Source organism: Marmota flaviventris, chromosome 16, assembly GCF_047511675.1.
Source record: "Marmota flaviventris isolate mMarFla1 chromosome 16, mMarFla1.hap1, whole genome shotgun sequence".
Lineage (NCBI taxonomy): Eukaryota > Metazoa > Chordata > Mammalia > Rodentia > Sciuridae > Marmota > Marmota flaviventris.
Window position 1 is genome coordinate 7,728,167 of NC_092513.1, and position 23,141 is coordinate 7,751,307.

Here is a 23,141-nt window from a genome sequence, read left to right on the forward strand (position 1 = left end):
GTGCCATGGCAGAAAGACCGAAACTTATTTTTTTCCACAATTAGAACCTGAACAGAAGTTACAGTAAGAGGATCCCAAGTGTCGGGAGCCCTGGGAGCTGGCTTGGGAAACAGCGTGGGCAGTGCCCTGGAGTGGCAGGTACCGGGAATCATGAATCTGCCCAGGCTGCGTGCGAGTCACTTGCTCTTTTGTGCGTAGACAGGTGTGTGGCGTTGTGGACACACTGCACATCTCCACTGTGTACGCAGGTTTGGGGCTGAGTCTCTGCGTTGGCATCCGGGACAGCCCTCCTGATTCTAGTTACTTTCTTTCATTTAGACAAATGTCCCTGCCTGGCCTGCCCTTGTGGCAGCTTCGTCAGGCTGCTTTATCTCGAGATTGTGCTTTCATCCTTCCAGGTTTATCTGTGCCTTTCAGGCAAGCAACGCTTTAGCTGTTTTATCTTGTTTAGTTCCTTTACCTTTTATCTGCACTCTACATGAAGGATGGGGATGGCAGCACATGACAGGGGGCTGCTGATTCTCCTAGCAGGGCAGACTTGCTGCTGCTGATTGGAGCCCCCAGACATCCTGAAACGTGAACCTGGACCATCCTCGGAGGGTGAAGTCCTGACGCCTGGATTGCCATAACAAGGCGTCACCATCTGGGTGGTGCACACAGCAGAGACGCACTGTCCGGCAGTTCTGGAGGCTGAGGCAGAGTCAAGGGGAGGGTTGTCTCAGGACTTTCTCTGCTTCTGCCAGGTGCTGGTAATCTTTGGCATTTGCTGGATGTAGACAGAAGCACCCCCAGTCTCTGCCTTCATCTTCTCATGGCCTTTTCCCTGTGCCCTGCCCCTGTGCTTTTTTTTTTGGTACTGAGAATTGAGCCCAGGGTGCTCAATCACTGAGCCACGTCCCAGCCCTTTTTTAAAAATATATATTTTATTTAGATCCAGGGTCTTGCTGAGTTGGTAAGTGCCTCACTCAGTTGCTGACGCTGGCTTAGAACTCGCAACCCTTCTGTCTCAGCCTCCCAAACTGCTGGGATTACAAGCGTGTGCCTCTGTGCCCAGCTGAAGTCTCCCTTTTTACAAGGAGACCAGGCACCTTGGATGAGGGCCCCCCCCTACGCCAGCATGACCTCATCTTAACAATTACAACAGCCCTATTTCCAGATTAGGTCACATTCCCAGAAATCGGGGTGTGCCATGTGTATGTGGGGACATGTTCAACTCATCCCCCAATCTGGTCATCATGGAACGCTGCAGCTTTTTAGAGAAATATCATCCATTGTGTATCTATGCCCCCTTTGCTTATCCACTCATCTGCTGATGGACACCTAGCCATCTGACACTATCTCTGCCTCCTGTGTTTAGCATGAGCACGTCACAGGGAGTTCTTAGCAGTTGGCACGTGCGTGGCACGGCTTCCTGGTCGCGGGCCGACCTACTGAAGGTTACAGGCTCTGATTTGTTCCCATTTTGTTCTGCTTGGTGCTGCCGCTGACTGACTTCTTCCCTTTGGTCTGTCATAGGCAGAACTCTGAGGGAGTCAAAGCAATTCTGGAAAAATTTAGGCTGCCCTCAGCACAGCCTCCGTACTGCATGCCCTGTGAGCTCCAAAAGTGCCCCTTCTCCACGCTCTGGACCCTGATTGTAACTGGAAATTAGTGTGTTTATTTATTTATTTGCCTGCTTATTTTTGAGAGCTCTGTCACAGGTCATTTTAGAATGCTTCCTTAATCATGATGCATTATAATTAATCACTATGCAGTCAACATTTTATTATGCATTTGTATGGGTCATTCTTAAGAGTTTTTGGAAAGGTTCTCAACCGAGCATCTTCATCCTCTGGGCATGGCTGGGAACACGTGAAGCCTCTGTTATCATTATCACTCCAACTGGGCTGGTACAGTAACAGCGCTCCCACAGAAGGCTTAGGGCAATTCTGAGCTGTTCCACTTGTAGTCTGGTTTGAACTTCATAAGAACATGTTCTTGTTCTTGTTTCAGAAGCCCTGGAGAGGCCTGTCAGAGAGAGAATTAGAGATTTGCACTTCACTTGCACAGGAGAAGTGGTTGACAAGTGAAAGTAGATAGGGTCACCCAAGGATGGTGTGTGGAGGTGTGTGGAGGGGGAGGGCAAGGTGACCCTGGGGCATGGTCGCATTGACAAGGACCAGTCAAGGAAGTACTCAAGAGGCAGAGGAGGGAGGCCAGAGGAGGGAGAGAGGGACAGGAAAGCCTATGTCACCAAAACCAAGGGTGGGTGGACGGTTTTCAGGAGGGCCACACAGCTGGTGCTCAGGGCCAAGGACCTGGTGACATTTGCAGTGTTGGCAGATGGTCAGATAGGTGCTAGATTGCATGAGGTCCTCGTGAGAAATGAGGGGGCAGAGCCAGGGGAAGAACCCGCTCCTTCCAGAAAGTCAATGAAAAGGGGAGGAGAAAGAGGGGTGGATGGCACCCTAGGGTCCCAAGTGGATTCTCAGGGCTGGAGAGAGACCCTACTTAGAGGTGAAGAAGCCTCAGTCCACTCAGAGGTAGAGGCTAAAGACAATGGGAGGCTTCCTCGGGGGCTGGGGTTCTGGCGTGGAGGGCTCTGACACCCAATGTGTTCATCTGGTTTTGGGTTTTCATATCCCACACACTGCTTTCCCATGGGTCATTCTGCACGTTTCTCTACTCTCTGTAAACTGGTAGTCAGACTTCAGGACTTGATCAGCATGCAGTTGGATTTTGTTGGCGAGACTGCTCCTCACAAGGTGGCTCTGTGGAAACATGGGCGTCTTTTTCTGAGTCTACAGATACTGGTGACCTCTGCTTAGGACATAGCCGTGAATTCACTCTGGCATTGCAAATACCCATTTAAAACACAATTTTAATATTTGTAGTTATTCTGGATGTAAAAACCCTCCATCCACCCAAAGACACGGAATACTGCCTACAGAGTGAAAGTGCAAATTAATTCTTCATTCAAAAAATATTGAGTTCTCCTCTACTCCAGGTGAAGCCTGGCTCTCAGTGTTAAGAAAAGAGAACTGTAAAAAGGCCTGGCTAGGCCCGGCACGGTGGTATGTCTCTGTGATTCCAGAGATTCAGGAGTCTCAGGCAGCAGGATTGCAAGTGTACGAGGGCTGAGGCATGAGGCACAGGTGTGACCAGGAACGTCTGGACTCCTAGGACTGAGTGGTGCTTGAGGAAGGGAACGAAGCACTGAAATGACTTTAGGAATGATGGATTGTCATGCCAGAAAAGTCACATGCAAGGTACAGAATGCTTCAGGGTGTCGCCCTGTAATGAACTCACAGCTGAATGTAGTTGTGGAGTAAACTGGAGTTGTTACTTTCATTTCTGTTTCCAGCATTACATTAGAATCCACCTCCTCCTTCCCTCTTCACTAGGATAGTTGGGTCCCTGATTTGGATGGACTCACTTTTGAACTCCCAGTGTGTCAGGGTGATGGTCTTGTTTGGGGGGGGGGGCTTCCTGGTTGTTATTCTCGGTGTCATCCTTGGGTAGCCTTCCATCTGGCCACGCAGGAGGACCAGGTCACCCGAGAAGCCACAAGCCACATCTGAGGCAAGGCAGATTCTGCAGGCCTCCGTGGGTCTTGCTCTTCATCTGCCACCGCCACTCGGTCCCGCAGGTCATCCGGAAGGGACCATGGGGACCACTCTGTTCTTCCAAACCCACTGCCTCTCCTGTGTCTTCAAGCCTAGTGTGAGTCTGTGAATAAGTGGGCCTGGGTCCTTATACAGAGCCTGTGCTGTGACCTCCCTGCACCCTGCTCTCACAGGGCCACCTCCATCTGTGTCCCCAAGGCCTGGATCTGTGTCACTGGGGATCCCCATTGCTTTATGGATTTATCCTCTGTGAAAATGCAGATATTCCTGAGGAGGACCCCACTTTGTACCTGAGTCAACAGGTGTGGGGTAGCTTCGTGGGAGCAGGTTTGTGTGAGAGAGGCGGGTGAAGACGGCTCCTGCGTAGGAAGAGAGAAGCATCCAGAGGGAAGAAGAAAAGCAGTTGTGAGAGAGCCCTGAAGTCAAACAGCAAATCCACACCGAGGACCTGTGGGCCGCTTACTCCCAGGCTCCTGCGTGGCTAGCGGACACACCGCCATTTCCCGTGTGTCCTCTCATTCCCCAGCACGGGGTGCTGCTGTCCGACTCAGCTGTCTTCCCCTGTGGCCCCTCGTTCCTTCCGTTTCTCTCCTCTTTCTTTCCCACCTTAATTTTCATTTCCCTTTTCCTTTCTTTGAGCTTTAATTTTCTTGTTCTTTCCCCCATTTTTAAATGAATTTTCTCCCTCTCCACCTTTTCCTTCCCTTTTCTTGTGTTGGTTTAAAACTTCAGATGAAGCGTTTCGATGTGCTTGTCATGTGGCTGAAGTGTTAACTCGGGTGCACAGTTGCATGGTCACAGACTGAAAAACCGAGGGTTGTGGCTTCTCTTGACGTTCTGACACCTGGAACCACTGGCTGAAGCTGACTCTCAGTGGGAGTGAACTGTGGTACGCACAGGGTTCTCACTTAGCGTAAAGACAGTGAAGTGTCAGATAGTAAATCTTACTGTGTGTTACACATTCCTTCTCCGAGGCTCTCACATGGCAGCCCCGTGGCCCATGCCTGGGATCCCAGCCACTCCAGAGGCCGAGGCGGCAGGAGGGGAGACCACATCTCTAACTGTGCTGTGTCCTTTCCTTCTTCTCTTCCTTTTTATCTCCTTCCACCCATCGCTCCTCGGTTGTTGTCACTGTTGTTCCTCTTGTAAGTCAGAGGCTTCTGGCCACGCAGAGCACAATTGTGACACAGATGACAGACACCTTCCCCTCTGCGTTTCCTCTGTTGCCCACCAGCTCCGCGACCTCACCCCTGCTCAGGCCTCCTTCCCCCTCAGATGTCGGGTCAAAACCCTGGGCTGGCAGCAGCAGCGCCATCAGAGGAAGGAAGGTGTGATCACTGCAAACAGGTACACCTGCTGCTGCTCTGGCTACCAGAATTTTGAGAAATCATTCCTTCAGTTCATTCTCTACATTAGGTTCACAACCTTCTTGGTCTCAGGACCCAAATTATTGAGGCACCCACCCCAAAAGCATTTGCTTACACAGGCTGTAGCTATCACACTACAGTGCTGGAGGTTAATGCTGAGCACAATTCCAAACACATGCATGTTCAAGCACACATCCGTGGGCGGTCAGAGCCTGTGGCCGAATCTGCTGTATACTTGGGAGTGAAGAGAGTCCATTACATCTTAATATTACTTTGAAAATAAGTTTGACTTTGAAGATTTCCAAAAGGGACACAGGGACTCCATGGGGTACATAGAACACACTAGGACCTGTTACTTCAGGTATTTAGGGCAGTTCCTGAATGCTTGTGCTGGAAATTCCAGAAATGGTATTGGGAGTGGGGAGAATATTGGAGAACTTTCATGGTACCAGGAATTCACTCCATGTGTAGTCTCTACTGAGGCACAATACAAAGCATATATGTCTAAAAAATAAGTTTATGGATATATTCAATGAAAATGATTTAGTACCTTTTTAAAAAAAATTTTGTAGTTATAGATGGATAGAATGCCTTTATTTGCTTATTTTTATGTGGTGCTAGGGATCAAACCCAGTGCTTCACACATGCTAGGCAAGTGCTCTGCCTCTGAGCTACAGCCCCAGCCTCTAGTACCTTTTTTATAACCACTAAAATCCTAGTTGGTATGACTCTAATCTGGAAATTTTGATACTCACAGTCAGATCCTGAGTCACTGGCTCAGCACGACTGCAGGAGTGTTGTGAAGTTCAGACTCATGATAAAATCACTGAAGAGAAAAGTGCCAGGGGTTTTGGTTATATTTCTCATTATCTGGTTAACCAAGAAACACTGCAAGACTATGTGTGAATGTCGAGTCCTCTTTTCTGACTACCAGCCTTTAAGAAGTTCCTTTCTCTTGCAAAAGTGCAATATAAAGCCATCACTTACCAAGGGTGAAACTCGATTAAATATCATCGCTAACCATTTTGATAGAACTTTCTGGGTGGCTTCCACCTCTGAGTCCAACAATGTGACTACCTAAGTCTAATCACTTGCTACTTCTTTTCAGATAGTTTTGAGACAGATGCACCATTGAATTACCACATCGTCTCAGAATCTGGAAAAAATGTCACACTCAACTGTCAGCTTCAGATGGATGGGCTGGTGCATCAAGTCACCTGGGAAAAGATCCAGCCCTATCAGATAGACCTCCTAACCTGCTGCAACTTGTCCCAAGGGAGGAGTTACACCTCAAAGTACCCCAGGCAAATCCTTAGCAACTGCAGCCAGGGCAGCAGGAGCAGCTGGCTCCTCATCCCGAACGCCACCGCCTCGGACTCCGGGCTGTACCGCTGCCGCTTCTCTGCCCGCTCTGGAGAAAATGAAACCTTCGTGGCAAAACTGACCATCACTGACGGTGAGTGGGCCGTGTTTTCCAGGGGCAAAATGGGAAAAAGCCAACCATTGAGGATGGGTTGCTGCTGTTCTTTCTGTGGTGCCTGCATTCATTTAATGAGATGCTACTGTTCAACCGTGTTCTTAATGGTTTAGTTCGGCCACATTTATCATTATTCTAGGATTCAGGATCTTTTTATCTCACTAATCCGTTTAGCACAAATTGTACAATAAAAAAAAACATTTTCTATTTTTTTCATCTTCCATGTTCCTGAAATCAAGAAAATCAAAACCAAAAGTGTGATGTTACGGGTCCTGTGTTTCAATCTCATTACTCCTACCTCACCAGATTCTATTGATATTTTTGTTGCAGGTGATAGGGTGGTATCATCCCTCGGTAACCCCAGCAGTAACGACACAGTGCTAGGTCACGTGTAAGTTGTTCTCGGGGTGACTGGAGGCACGAGCTGGGGGATCATGTGGTTGCTGCTGGGCCAGAGCAGAGCCTTTTCTCAGTTGGTTTCAGACCTGAGCACAGAAGCACCCTGACCTTGAGGCTCCCTGAGCTGACCTTCAGGGTCTGCATCTGAGTGGTCCCTTGCTTTCTTTCCTATGCTTTTGGCCAGTTTCTTGATCTTGGCTTGTGTTTGGACATTTGGAGCCAAGGCTCCCTAGGCTTTGGCTACGCCTTTGGCCTCAGATGACACTGCAGGCTGATAGTCCTTCCTGAAATGGAACTGAAGGAGAAAGGCTATTAACCACAGCCTCAGCCACTGCACCTGCTGGGGCCCTTGCAATGAGGAAATGGCTGGAGGAGAGGGGATTTCCATATGCAGACACTCTGTTTATTTATTTATTTATTTGTTCTAATCAGTTATACCTGACAGCAGAATGCTTTTCGATTCATTGTACACAAATGGAGCACAATTTTTCACTTCTCTGGTTGTACACAAAGTAGAGTCACACCATTTGTGCAATCAGTCATACGTGTACCTAGGGTAATGATGACCATCCCATTCCACCATCTTTCCTATCCCCATGCCCTTTCCCCTCCCCACCCACCCCTTTTGTTCAATTCAATTTCTCCACTTGTCCCATGCCCCACCCCCATGTGAATTAGCATCCACTTATCAGAGAAAACATCCGGCCTTTGATTTTTGGGGATTGGCTTCCTTTGCTTAGCATGATATTCTCCAACTCCATCCATTTATCTGCAAATGCCATAATTTTATTCTTTTATTGCTGAGTAATATTCCATTGTGTATATATACCACAGTTTCTTTATCCATTCATCTATTGAGAGGCAGCACACCAGCCTCCTCTGTCCGTCTCGAGGACGGTGGAAGCCTGGCATGAGATACACATTGAACTTAGAACTTAATGTCAAAGAACGGTGTTAGAATATTTTGGAGAGGGAAAATGAGCAGAGCTTCCACATTTTAAATGTTGATCGTATTTCTGTAGACATAGAAAAATAGTTCTTACTTAAAAAAATCTTGCATTACAGAAACAGTTTTTGAACCTGGCCAGGAAAAAAAAGTGAAAACAGATACTAACTTTTTCTTAAAGACTAAGGCAAGGAAATGTTCTATTCAGAAAAAAAAATGTCATAATCATTTAAAAACATAGGAAGTAAGGCCTTGTCCATTGTGGGCTGAAAAAGTAATTAGAAACATCTTAAATCACAGAGAAAATGAAGGTAAGAGATTTTTAGGAGATAGTTATTTAACTTTTACTAATTAATAAACCTGTCTTTGATTTGTCCAAATATGACTAAGTTTCTTGCAGAAAACTCTTTTTGTGTGTGTAAATTATAAACAATTTCAAAAATCTGCCAATGAAATGAAGATGACAGTGTAATGATGGGTACTGTAAGGGCCCATGAGTTTTGAACAGCTGCAAAATGGCTTTTTGACATCCAATTGACAGATTGCAAGAATAACAACTAGACTTATATCCATTAGTAGAAAAGTAAAATTGATGAAGATGACAGCTATTGACTGTATGTTTTGGCTTAATTCTTTTTTTCAATTATTATAAGTAAAGACTGAATCTAAAAAAACCAGTCTGAAAGCAAAATAGGTCATTTGTGTTTTGTCTGGTGCAATTTGATTATTTCAAGTCCTGAGGCTGTTTGGTCAAAAATCAATATAGAGATTAAAGCAGAAAGACAGGTATAAGATTTGGAACAGATTTAATTTATTTCAACTGTCCAGGGAAAGGTGATTGTGACACAAATTTTATAAAGTGCCATACATCCTTTTGTTAGTTCCCATCAGCTTCTTTTATAGGACATACTATTGGATCCAAAAGAGAGATTTTTAAGACTTAAATTTACACACGCACACACACACACACACAAATATATACACACTCCCCTGACTCTGCCTGCCTGTGTTCATTAGACAAGGAATCATTTAGTCAGAGGTCACCCAAAAGATTTTGTATAATCCCCAACCAATAACTATATATTTGCCAACCAATACGTCCTATATCCAGGCCTTCCTGTGATTTGTGCAGAGGAGGAAGATGGCAAGGCGTGAATTGACTTGCCTTCGACTTCCTTCTCTGAGTGAAAGGAAATGCCAACGTCTTAGCAACACCACTCAGGGGCTGGAAGTGTATGCAGTAGTTCCAGATTGACCTTTCTGAACTTGAAACTTGACCAGAAGGGTAAGGGAGGGGAGAAAAATGTGTGTTTACTGACACCCAACCAAAATTATTTTTGGTCTTTGATAGCCTCCAGATTTTCAGTAGTCATGAGAGAGGTATTTCAGGTAACTCCAAAAGAAATTATGGAATCAGGCTATTATTGTTTAAATTGAGCTTATTAAGTATAACAAGATTGAGGATAAAATAAATGAAATTGGCTACCATTGAAGGTTCCAAGAGGAGACTAGTTTTGAATAAACTTCGGTTCACATACTTACTCACATCCTTCTGTGATCTTCTTCCACCTATGAGGCCATGTGACCAAGCCACCATAGGTCAAATGAGGTGTGTGGTGAGTGGGGCTGATGAGGGAGGATATGCCGATCATGGAGGGGTGAGGGGTGAACAGGGAGAGGGGGCCGCGTGGGTGATGGCAATCAGATGAACAAATTGGCAGAGAGTCCAAGTTCTGGGTCAATGTAGGATGAGGTAGGTTAAGTGACATATTGACTTGGTGAAATTCTGGATTTGTGGAACAGTCAAGGAAAACCTTTGCTGGTTCTTGAGCAAAGATGGCAGAATAGCTTCAAGGAAGAGTGGGTTGTCTCTAAGTTTCAGAGTAGAAGACTTCCACCCCTTTGGTTAGGTTGAATCCTAAGTATTATTTTATTTTTGTTATTATTGTAAATGGATTATTTTCTTCATTTCTTTTTTGTATTATTTGTTGTATATAGAAATATAATGGTTTTCTATTTCTAACCTGCTACTTTCCTGAATCGTTTATCAGTTCTAGATGTTGTATATGTGTGGTCTCCAGAATTTTATACAGATGTGATTATGTCATCTGCAAATTGCTCATTTTACTTTACCTTTCCTATTCAGATGCATTTCCGCCCCCCCCCCCCCATGTCTAATTGCTATGGCTAACTCGGGCCTCTAGGTCTTCATTGAGTACAAGAGCTGAGACTGGGCACTCTTGTCTTATTCCTGATCTTAGAAGAAAGGTTCAGTTTTTCACTGTAGAGTCCTTTCACATGGGGCCTTTATTATTTGGGGGTAAGTTTCTTCTACGCCTAGTGTAAGAGTTTTTATCATGAAAAGATATTAAATTTTATCAAATGCTTTTTCTACTTCTATGGAGATGATCATGTGGTCTTTGATATAATTTTGTGAATGTGGTGTAGTATATTGATTGATTTGCAGGCCTCGAACTGTTCGTGCATCCCCCAGGGATAAATCCTGCTTGATCACAGCATTTAAACTTTTAAACAAGCTGTTGTGTTCGGTTTGTTAGTATTTTGTTGAGGACTTCTTTATCTATATTCACTGGGGGTATTGACTGTAGTTTTCTGGTGGTGTTGTCTGGTTTTGTTATCAGAGCAAAGCTATTCTCATAAGATGAATTTGAAAGTGTTCTCTCTTCTACTTTTTTGGAAAAATTTAAGAAGAGTGGTTTAATTCTGTGTGTCTGGTGGAATTCATCTGTGAAGCCATCTTGTTCTGGGAGGGGTGATGAGCCCCAGGCCCCAGGTCCACCTTAGCTGGGCACAAAATGGCCCAGACAAAGGGAGGGGAGAGGGGTGTCACTAAAACACCTCTCAGCCAGCTCTGCCACTCACCCTGCCCTACTTTCCCCTTCTCCTAACCAGGCTTCTGTTTCTCACCACATTTACCTTCTCTCCACGGAGGGTCACTCAGTCCCTCGCTGTCTTCATGTCTGTGTGAGCCCAAACTGCTCACGGTCTTTGAACCATTAAGCATCTTGAATTTCTTAAACTTTGTTAACTTAAAGACTGCCACCTTTAAATGACTTAATAACTGCATCTGCCTTTATGGTCCAGACTCCTAACAAAAATTGCTGGAGGTTAGAGATTAGGACGCCTTTAAAGTTGTCCAAGTGTCTTTCTCACATGTGGTCACCAAGGGTTCCAGACTGATATGTTAATATTTCTACTGATTCTGGCAGGAACCATGTCCACCTTAGCTTTAAGTTTCCTGGGTAGATTATTTTGAGATTTTCTTCATCAACACTTAACATTTGAGGTTTAGCGATTGGTTACCAAAGAAAAGGAGATTTCAAAAGATCAGTTGCGATGTCTGTGAAGAACATTTGCATGATCTTTTGTTTATATATCTAACTTTTAGAAAGGCTATTTGCTCTTTAACTTTTCATTTTCTTTATTTTTGTTCATTTTTTTAACATAATGGTACATATTCTCTAGTCTCAAGGGCTGGAGGATGGGATTTGTAAATTAAGATTATAGGAGTATTCATTAGGAAATGGTGCTCCCGCAGCCAAGGGACTCTTCCCACATATTTCTTCAGTAAGGCTTGGGGTTGGCAAAGATGGAGCCCAGGGGGAATAGAGTGTTATAGATGATGCATCTTGGCTATTGATGGCTTGGTGAATACTACTGAGTCTAAAACTCTGTCCTCTTGAACTATGAGAATGTTGAAGAAGAAATAAATTTCATTTCTTCTTTTATTTCGCTTATTTCTTTGGTCTTTAATTTCTGTTAAACTTGACCCAATTTGCTCCCCGTTGATTTGGATTCTAGAGCAGTTTCAGGTTAGAGATAAGTTAATTTTTTTTTTATTTTTAGGATTTTGTTAATTCACAGCCTTCTTTCCTATTCCTATGAATTTAGAATTTAGAATTTATAATAGAACTGCTATACACTGAGCTGATGGACACATCCATTTCCATGGTACAGTGTGATGAACTTCAGCCTTTTATAATCTTTACCTACATAGAAAATAAAATGTCCACATCAGTTAATTTATATGATAGGACCACACAACCAGAATCCCATAGTAGCAGTGACACTACTTATAATTAGAATAGCTTCTACTGAAACAGATCTGCCACAATTTTCAGCCCAATTTAGTTTGCTTTTAAAATTCTGGATGATGACTGGGTATCCAGATGTAACATACTGTTTTCAACATCACCAGTGAGTTGATTCCTCAATTATGGCCTATTAGGTCATTGTACCTTTCAGTTGCCTCTGCCCAAAGCAGGGTTTTTATAAGGCATTGCATTAAAAAAAAATGCAACTGGTCAGTTAATTTTCTTTATAAGCCCCACATATTGATTTATTTTTTTCAAATGCACAATTCCATGGAATGTTTGTCTAGAGCCATTTTTTATACTTACCCTATTTGTGGAGATAAATAAGATATTGAATTGAATAATAGTGACAAGTTAATACCAGAGAGAAGGAATTTCTGAAAGGTCACACATTAAATTGATTTGATAAGTAACACTGTTGAGTGTATTTAGTAATGTCTACACTAGGAATTGCTATTCTATAAGTGGGTCTTTGTCTTCAGATTGAATATCAATCTGTTTTCATGAAGTTTTCTTCTCTCTTACAAGTTTTACAGGTAGAAATTTAAATTCAGACAAACATACTAATTTTCTGTCCCCTTAAAACCTGTGCATGACCACATTTATTCAAGAGACCTTTCTAATGACTCCAACTGCAAAATTGCCATTTAGACTCTTTTTTGTAATGCATGGAATTTTCATTCTAAAAACTCCAGGGAATTGTTAATAGCCTGTGACTGTTCCTTAGAGCTTTATTAGAAACTGAACGTGGGCGAGTGAGTAGTTTTCTCCAAAGGCATGAAGAAAATTACTTAATATGTTTTGAAATTGATTCTTCATATAAGATTAATGGCATTTTCATCTTAACAAAAATTTTCATTGTATAAATTCTAATCCATTTAATCAGATGAAGATTGCTAACTCCATCTGAAGCATTTCAAAAATTCTTGATTTGATCCTGAAAAATATTCAAAGGCGACATAATGGTTTTGTAGAGGACTATGTTATTTAAAAGATAAGGACATGAAGAATAAGCATGGATCTGTCGTTCTTAGAGTTATGTCTTTGAGCCTCAATTTGTATCTTTTAAAACTATAATTTACACTGAAATGATTCAGTGATTCCTAAAGGTATTTACTCAACAGAGAAATATGTTTTCTTTTAAAGCTTTTATAAAATAAATATTTTGCCATCCTCATTGACCACTCTTAAATTATTTCCAGAATAAATTCAGTGCACTTCACTATTTTTTAGAACTCTGAAGTGGCCATGGTGCTCAGTGATTTATCTGTCATAGTGACTTTTTATTTTATTAACTCACAAGAAATTATTCCTTTCAAAAGTACAAAGTTGGAATGTTAATGTTCTCCCTGGGTTGGTGGAAAGGTAAACAGTGTTAGCAATATTAAAAGTGAGAAAAATGAAAAAACACCTTGTCCTCATGATGATGGGCGTGGGCAAGAGAAGAGCAGATGTGGTTGTCAAGACCACATTAGCAAAGGATGCTCAAGGACCCAATGTGCCCATGACCCCAACTCTGAGCTAGGCAGAGAGTAAATTTGTGCATATAGAAAAAGGCAGCTCACAAAGTATAGGTGTTTGATGTTAATGGGCCTCAGTTTCTTCCATCTCATCTGGTGCAGTTAGATAGACTCTTCATTCTTCATTCATGTGTGTGTGTATGAGTGTGTGTGTGTGTGCACGCACACACACACATGCACACGTATATGAATTAATAAATCTGTGAACATTCGTTAGAAGGAGCAACAGACTCATTATTCAACCTGCTGTGGTAAACAGTCAATCAATATGTGTGATTTACACCCATACTTAACACATGCATATATGCCAACTCTAAAATACTTTCATCATTTTATTTTGCTTTTAGGTTGACTACTGTTTTGCTTCCTAATCCAATAAAGGAAGGTATCATTTTTGAAATCTCATCATGCAGTTTCTTTTAAAATCATTGGCTCTTTTATAAGATGAAAGACCAAAGGGGCAACTGGACTCTAGTGTATAAAGCTTCAGATTTAAATCATTACCAGCCATCTTGTTTATTGTCAGGTATTGGTTTGTATACTTTTTTTTTTTTAAAGCAACTCAGTTAACTTTTTTTTTTTTTTTACAATTGCTTAAAGTTGGATAGAAATGGAACATTCAGAGGTAACGTTCGTTCAGTCCAGTGCTTTTTGTGTATTGCATATTCTGAAAATATCTGCATAACATTCACAACAGGCTTACACACAGGTGTTTATGGTGGCATAGCTACAGTTTGGATCTTGAACTTCTCCTTCAGGCCCATGTGTTAACAGCCTGGTCCCTGGTTAGTGCGGCTTGGAGGTGACGGGACCTCTGTGAGGCAGGCCAGTGGGAAGCAGTTAGATTATCAGGGGACAGCCACTGAGGGGAGTGGTGGGATCCCGGCCCCCTTCTTCCCCTCTCTGTTCCCTGTTCATGCAGTGAGCACTTTTGTTCCACCATGCACTCCCCTCCATGTCCTGCTCCCTCTTCATAGGTCCCAAAGCAAGGGGGCCACTTGATCATGGACTGGAACCTCCCAATCTGTGAGTCACAACAACCTTTTCCTCTTCACAACTTGGTTATCTCACGTATTTGTGTCAGTGATGGGAAGGTCACAAGAGCCATATGGTTTGAATTTTGATGTTTTCTAAGGACACCCCAAAATCGTTATAACTAGCAGCTGCAAGAATTGTCCTGGGGCTGTGTCTTGGCCACTACTTGATGAACATATGTGTTGTGCTTCTATGTGTGCCAGTGGCTATTCTAAGAATTTGTGCATAACTGCTTCTTGACCTGTCACAACAACTCTGATTTATCCATGTTTTACAGATGAGGAGGTGAGGCCCCGGAGAGTTCAGGCAATTGATCCAAGCTTACGGCCAGGGAGTGGAGGGGCTGGGATTCAGAGCTGTGAGACTGGCTGCAGGGTCCTTGTCCTTAGCCACAGATCTGTACTTCTACTCCAAGCAGAAGAAAACTGCCATCACTGTCAGCAGCTGGTGCCTGGAGGGTCCCAGAGCCTCGTGCCCTCCTTCCAGGAGGTCTGTGCACAGGTTTCAAGCTGAGCCGACACAGAGCAAGTGCGGCCCCCGGAATGGGGCTCCATCTCCCTCGGTTTTCTTCCAGCACAGGGGCTTCAGCTCACTCTGGTCCGCAGCCTCAGGCTCAGGCACTGGGTGGGGAGTTGTTCTCCAGACCCTGATGTTCTTTATTCCAGGGGTTCATGTATGTCAGGGAGTCGGGTCACATGGGACAGGCTTTCCACATGGTCTACAAGTGACTCAGAGGGCTTGGGTCCACAGAGCAGGTGCTGGTGCTGATGAAGTCAAGTCCATACCAAGAACAGATTAGGAAATTCTGTGGTTTGAATGTGTCACTCCATGTTCAAATGTTGGAAACCCAATCCCAGTTGACAGATAGGAATATATATATATATATATATATATATATATATATATATATATATTAGTTATACATGGACACAGTATCTTTATTTTGTTTGTTTATTTTTATGTGGTACTGAGGATGGAACCCAGTACCTCACATGTGTGAGACAATTGCTCTGTCACCTGGGGCCGACAGATAGGACCTTGAAGAGGCAAGGAGGTCAGGAGGGTGGTCTTCATTGAAGGATGAATGCTCTTATGGTGGAGTGGAGTTATCATGGAGTGCGTTCCTGAGAAAAGGATGAGTCCACCGCTTCCTTCTCTCTCACTCTTGCCTTTCTTGCCCTCCCACCACCCATGGGAGGGCGGTGCAGCACAAAGGCCCTGGCTGGACTCCAGCCACCCTGGTGTTGGACCTCAAGAACCATGGTATTAGTAGCTTAAGAAGGACTGGGACAGGGAACTCTAGGAGGAGCCTCTGGGCATCAGGATAGTGACGTGGTGACATCTCAGCCCCGACATGACTTCTGGGCATTGTGAAGCACCTGTGCACCCCTTCACCAGAGCCCCCACTAGATTCTTCCCCTATGGAAAAGTCTGCTCCTTTCAGCGAATGCCAGGAATCTGCTACAGGTTCCCTCACACAACGCTCCTTCCCTCTTAAGCTCCTCTTTCCTTCTTTCCTTGAACCCTGCTCTCCCTTTGCTCTTGTACAGTAGACCTTGATTACTTAATGGCTACTGCAGTCAGAGCTGGAGTGTGTGGCTCCGCAGGGATAGTGAAGTCTTAAGTGTAAAACCTTCCAAGACAAGCCAGAGTTTACTTCCTGTAATAACATATTCTGACCATTTGTATTCTCTCCCATTTATATAACTTCATATTCTTCAGCTAAATGTGTCAGTAGTATGGTTGCCTATTGGGTGTCTTATTGCAACTTGCAGGTGGCAAGTTGTTTATCTTGATAGCATCAGAACATTTGAAAATTTCCTATTGTATCCTTGAGGATAAGCATAATAGTAACATTGTAGTATAGAGTTAGCCTGGCTAAACAACAGGAATATTAAACCACATGCTGCGGAAATAGAATCAGAAACAAAATCTACTCCCTACAAAAGAGGAAAAACTACTCCACAAGGTAGAAGAGAAAGAAAACAGTTTTATTATTGAATAAACAAACATTGAACCAGAATGTTACCTACATCCCAGGAAGTCTACTAAGAGATTACAGGGATGGAAAGAAATCTCACTGTTTAATATAGACAAGCAAGTAGAGCCCCGTGCATGCATGTCCTAAAGGTAAATAGTAAGCAGGCTTCAGGAAAGGGACTTGAGGGCACCATTTGACACACATAGTTCATCCTGGGCTCACCTGGTAATGGGGGTGGCCACCTGTGTTAGCTGAATGGCTTTACCCACAGGGAATCCAAACATCTCAGTCTTCCTGAAGGAGTGGTCGCCATTCGGGGGCAGAGCCAGTGGTCTCCAGCCCCCTCCTTCCCTGCCACAGAGACTGGGATGATTCCGTTTCACAGGGATAGCTCCCAAGTCCTGGAGGAAGCTTCTTCTCCATTACAAAGTTCATGAGAACCTCCCTTGGATTTTAAAAAGATTTACATGCATTTCAAAGAGTTGAAGAGACCAAAACAGATTTGAGTTTTCTAAAATTAAGGCTACAGGAAAGGAAAGAGTGGAGAACAGCAGAGGGACAGGGGTCAGCTGCCAGAGCCCCTCTGGAAGGTTCTTTAGACTGCAGCAGTGTTTCCCAAAGCCAGTTCTGTGGTCACTGCTGTGGAATGTTCTGGAGTGCTTCCTGAAAAACAGATTCCCAGGCCTCGTCTCCAAGTCTGCAGATGAGAGTGATGTACGCGGCTCCACATGATCATCAACACTTTGCACTGAGGCTTGACCTGAGTGGGAGACCTGTCGAGTCTATTCCAGTGCACTTTTATTTCTAGTGTTTTAATGTGCATATCTGAATGTGCCTTGGCAAAAATCAGGAATTAGAAATTAGACAAATATATAAAAAGAGAAAAGGAAGTAGACGCAACCCGACCTGTGCTTGGTCCACCAAGGAGAATACCTCTTGTGGGAACTCTCACCTTTGGCTCAAAACCTCCCTCAGTCCTGATCAGGATTATTTGCCCTTGGGAATCTGGCTTCCTGTTAAAATAACTTAACAGTAAACTCAGAAAATTGACAAAGAAAGAAATCCCCTGTTTAGTAAGGTAAAGAAATATGTTATCCAGTATGAAATTACTTTATATTGCTCCTATAAGCAAGGTATATGTATCATGTGTGTATATATGTTATATATATATATATATATATATATATATATATATAAGTTTATATATAAAATATATTATAAGTAACATAGATGCATAATGGATGTGTTCTTACAGTAATGTAATGAAAGTGTTGCTTTAAGAAGGGTCATTGGTATCAAGAAACAATGAAAATATGACTTCTCAGTTGGGTTTGGGTCCTTGAGGCCCTCCCTTGTGGGTCTGGAAGTTGCTAGGAGGACTCACAGGACTCAGCACTGCTGGATTTCAGCAAAAGGATCCAAAGTCAGTGAAGGAGAAAGATGCACAGGGCCAAATGGGAAGGATTGACTGATACCCCAGAAGAAAAGCACGTGCTTAGCACACACCAGACTGACCTGGAGACAGTCTAAGCACAATGAGCTCCATCAGTCCAGCAGTGGTAGAAAGGCACAGTGAAGCCGTGTTCCGACGTGCCAGCCAAGGACTGGCTCTTCTGGGGACCGTTCTCTGGGGCCGCTATAGGAAGTCTTCTACGGGTGCTGACTCACTAATGAAGTGGGCAAGACATGCCCAGTTCTTGGCATTCTGACTTATGGTGCATTTGAATAATGTGTGTTTACAAGCAACGAGGCGAGTGTGCAGAAAGCGTGAGACTAAGATGTACTTGGGCAAGAGGGTGAGACATCTCATATAATAGACTCAGTCATGAAATTTTTCTCAATAAATACACAAAATCAAAGATGTTTACCCTGCTTTTGTCCACATGCTGACTTGAGCACCCTCGCCATAGGCCAGTCACCATGGAGCACCCATCTCATGGTACAGCGTGGTGACACGGATGGAGCCAAGATCACTAATGCAGTCCTGCTGCCTTGTGGAGGTACAGCGTGGGCCCTTCTAGACTGTGTGCTTCTCGGCTGGCAGAGTTCCAAAGTGCTTGAGCTGGTCGGGAAACTGTTTTACAGCAAGAGAGGCAAACTGTTAACAGAAATTGCACTTTAGGTTAGAAACCTGCTTCCTTTGGGTTGTTCAGTGATTATCGGGTAATTATTTAGAGTCTCTGTTTCTTATGTTCCCCAGTTAAAATCTGACAACATTTTTCTTTTGGGAAAGAATATTTGTTATTTACTCAGAAGAAAGATTGGAGGTTGATGTCATGGTTTCTGAAAATCATTTATTCCCTACAACCTTCTTGCTATAAAACAGGCTAAAGTTTCTGAAATACAAAGAGCATAAAACTGATTTACACAAAGACAAGTGACCTTTGAAAACTCGGGCTATCGCCAGGCCCATATTCATCTGATGCATATTTCATTTTTGATGCAACGAACTTTGGGCTTTCGTTATGTCCAGTCTAAGATTGTTTTATGTTCGTTGATGGACACTACCTCTGTCCTTCCCCAAGACCTGACTCTTACTGCAGGAACAAGCATCCTCCATTGCATGACTAGCTCAACACAACATCTCAACACAAAACAAACGAAATTATTTATTTAACTCTAATTGGGAATGCGTGCATATAAAATGTAAGTGTGTATGTAATGTACACTATTAGTCGTTTATGTTATGTGCTGTTTAAAATACTTAAAGGATGTCTGTGTGTTTTAGTTCAGTCCCCTAGTGACCCTTGGGTTTTATTTCATCGTCATCTCACGACGGCAAAGATAAACAGACTGAATGTCCTTCCATGAGATCTTCCAAGGAAAGAATTAGAATACAGGACAAGGCCCCACGGCTTCCCTCCTCCGTGTCTGTGTTTCCAGCCAACCGAAGTCTAACGGAGATGAAGTTTGGGCATTTTCCTGCATCATCCAGAGAGTTAGACTGGGAATGACCTTCTCCTGCACACTCTGTCAGCTCACACCTCTCCACCCTGCGCCCGCACCGCTGGGTGCATTCCATCTGGACAGAGAATGAGAGCTAACATTTCTTTCTCTTCTCAATGAGGCAAGAAAAGAGTAGTTGTAACTGATATTTTCCAGGACTTATCAGGGCTGGTTAGAGGCTTGGAATGCATGAGTTCTTCTGGCTTGTTTTCTGGTCCAGTTATTTAGGGTATTAGTTACTCGGTGTCTTCACTCCCTAACCCACCCGTCTCCAATAAAGGAGGAACCCCAGGCATTAGGGCTGCTCTGCCCGCCTGGCTCTGCCCGAAGGGCCCGGCAGCATTTCTGTCATGAACCATTTCTAAGATTTATGACTCAGCCATAAATACTTGTCACCAGCAGAAACTTAGCCTGGAGGGTCACAGGCCTGGAGTAAATTATTCATTTATAAATTTCACTGACTTGCTTTAAATTGTTTTAACTGTATTTATCTTTTGTGATGGGAGGAGAAATAATGGCTTTATGGTTCAAGACATTTTTGTCCCCCTATGAATCAACGAGCATTGGCATGTAGGCAAAAAGTCAGCAAAAATGTGGCCACTGAAACAGACAACGATTCTCCTTTCTTCAGAGAAGGGCTTGAGGGCCAACATCATTCAACCAAAGCTCTATTAACAGAACTTGGGGGAGAAAGTGAACGCTCTGAGCTGTTAACTCCCCAAAGCATCCCTTCCCATTTGCTTTTTTCTTCTTCCACATGAGGACCAGCAAGCTGCATGGTCACCGGAGTCTGACCATTCATGCTACATCCGGCCAGACAGAGCAGGCAGGGGTGGGAAATGGCTCTGCCTCGGATGGTCCATGTTCCCGCTCTGAGGGGCTGAATCTGCACCTCTCCTCCATGCTTTTGCATTTATTTCTTAAGGGTAAATACTAGTTCCATGCCGCTTTTTAAGTCACATAGGACTTTTCAAAATAATATAAATTCCATTCTCTATCGGTATTACCAGTTAATACGCCTTGAAATAGCATCCATGTAAACACTGAATGAATAAATGATCTGACTCCAGTGGTCACACATTGCTAGAAACAGTTAAAAATAGGAAACATTTCAAATTGAAACATTTGAAATTTGGATTTATAACTGACCAGTTGTGATACAAATGGTCACACTTTCAAGTGGATTCTACTTCTGAATTCATATAACTTAAAGCTTAATTAAAAATGTTGTCTGCATTCTTAAGCATTCTGTCTACTTCTAAGGAGTTCTACATCCTGCTCTATTAAAAACAGTCACTAAAATTTGGTAAAATGTTCTGTTTTATGCATGCAGACCTTTAAAATTTTGTCCTGATTTTTCCTAGTTAAAAAAGCAAGATACCTTTTAGAAAAATTTGGAAATACCAAAAAGCCTAAAGAAAACAATTGCTTTAAAGTTTTTAAAAATTGTCAAAGATTAAATATAGTAAAGGTGTATAATATAATGGTTCGATACATGTCAATATTGTGTAATGATTACCATAATTAGCATGTCCCTTACCACCCATGCTGCACACTGGGTCCCCTCAACTTGCTCATCTTACCACTGAACGTCTGTACCCTCTAACATTTCCACCATCTCTGCACCCTCAGCTCCTGGAAACCACTGTTTTCCTATTATTGTTTTGACAATTCTAGATGACACTACAGGTGAGATCATGTGGCGTTTGTCTTTCTATGTCTGGCTTATGTCACTTAGCATAATGTCCTCTAGGTCCATATATGTTGTCACAAGTCTCAGGATTTCATTGTCAAAAAAAACCCAAATAATCCAAATGAAAAAAAATGGGCACTAGACTTGAAAAAAAAGAAGACATAACACTGGCAATTAGGTACCTGAAAAAATGGTCAACATCACTACTCATCAGGGAAAAGCAAATCAAAGCCACAGTGAGATAGATACCACCTCAACCTGTTAGGAGAGCTGCAATCAACAAGACAAGAGATCATCAAAGTTGGTGAAAATGTGGAAGAAAAGGAAGCCATCTACCTTGTTGGGAATTTAAAGTGCAATACCATTATGGAACATGGTATGGAGGGGCTTCAATAAAAATAGAACTACTGTACCACGAGAGCAATCTCTCTATTGGGTGAACCACAAAGGAACACCGACAGTGTCTTGAAGAGACATTTGCACCCCATGTTCATGCAGCATAATTCATGATGGTCAGCAAGTGGGTACAGCCTCTTTGCCCATCCACAGACAAGTGGATGAAGAACACGTGGTTTATAGACACAACTGAATAATATTCAGCTTATAAAAGAAGGAAATCCTGTCCTTTGCAGCAACACTGATTAACCTGGAGGATATATGCTAAGTGAAGTGAGCCAGGCACAGAGAGAAAAATACTGCCTGGTTGATCTTTTTTTCCATGTAGAATCTAGGATAAACAAATTTAAAGCATAAAAAAGTTTATCATTTGTCATTGTAGTAAAGCTCCTAGAAGACTGAGGGGGTCTAGACAGTGAGTTCTTGTCATGGAAAAACCTTTAGGGACATAGTGGCGTAGGAGGGAAGAGGAGTCTGAGGACAAGATGGTGAGAGTTGGTGGAGAAGCATGATTTTCCACTTGTGCTGGGTCCAGACCCCTGCAGTCACAGTCACAAGTCTTCCACTTTCGGTCTCAAGAGGGAGGGAAGCTGTACTGTGCTATAGCCCACGCCCTTCCTGTGTGGCAAGATGGGCAAATCTGCTGTCCCAAAGAAAGACACAGTGAAGAGAACAGGTCAGGTACACATCAGTCCCATTCCCACCAGCCATGGGGACTGATGGGCTTCTCCTCAGGGGAGGTGCCCCACAGGTGTTCTGTGGGTGGCGATGGGTGGGGTGTGCTGGGCCAGGAGGACCGGGCAGAAGGCTGAAATGGTATCTGACCCGTGTGGGCTCACGCTCCAGAGGTGACTGTAGGATTAGTTCTGCATTCTTTGGAACGTCAGCTCATTAGAGTCCTACCACAGCTCCATGGTGTCATCAGAACCGAGTCATCGCCACCACTGGAATAAAGAGAGAGGCCCACGCAGGGAAGGTAAAGGACGCCTCTGCTGGAGGCCCTCAGCTTCACCGTGACAGGCCCAGGACGAGGCTCCAGACTCCTGTGCCACTTCGGTCCATTTCTGGGAGACTCTGAGTTGGAGTAACATGCTTTTCCTGACTTTCATCATCAACTCAAATGTGGTTGAAAATATCTTTAAACGAAATTCTTCGGGTTAACATTAAAGTTACATACTGTTGTGTGTTCAGCGTAATGAACACGTCAAACATAAAAACTGGCCTCCCTTAGTAGGCTATTTCAGTGGCTATTTTCTTCTACAAAAGATTTTGTGCATGGGATTGGGAGCTTTTTGGAGTGTGTGTTCTACAGATTCTATTTCTTATGTTGTCGAATCCAGCTTAATCAAGGAACAAATACAAACCTGTGAGGGGTCAGAAATATTAAGGAGCCTCTAAAAGAAAATTGGGTTTTTTCCCTCAGTCCACCCTATTTTTACTGTCTTCTTTGTTCTTAATATCCCATCCTGATTGATACGCCCTTTCTTCATTTTCCAACCTTCCTTTTGTGGCATTAGTTGGATCCCTAATTTCTACTGTAATTTTGTTTTTTCTCCTAGGTAAAGCTGATAGCCAGTATCTCCTCTTTGTGGCTGGAGGGGTAGTTCTGTTGTTTGTTGTGGCAATCGTCATCATCATCGTCATTTCTTGTAACAGGTGAG

The 23,141-nt window shown here is 43.4% G+C and overlaps 1 protein-coding gene across 9 annotated transcripts in view; it reads left to right on the forward strand.

Moving 5' to 3' along the window:
- Cd226 (CD226 molecule) overlaps window positions 1–23,141 on the forward strand; it is a 77,766-nt gene that overhangs the window by 44,123 nt on the left and 10,502 nt on the right. For 7 of the 9 annotated variants that reach the window (XM_071602647.1, XM_027935311.2, XM_027935316.2 and 4 more), the window contains 3 exons: window positions 6,081–6,428; window positions 18,356–18,445; window positions 23,040–23,136. In XM_071602647.1, coding sequence (XP_071458748.1) covers window positions 6,081–6,428; window positions 18,356–18,445; window positions 23,040–23,136 — 535 coding nt within the window. Of the gene's footprint in view, window positions 1–6,080; window positions 6,429–18,355; window positions 18,446–19,173; window positions 19,272–23,039; window positions 23,137–23,141 lie in introns of those variants that run through there. The other 2 variants (XM_071602649.1, XM_027935310.2) reach the window with 2 other exon arrangements.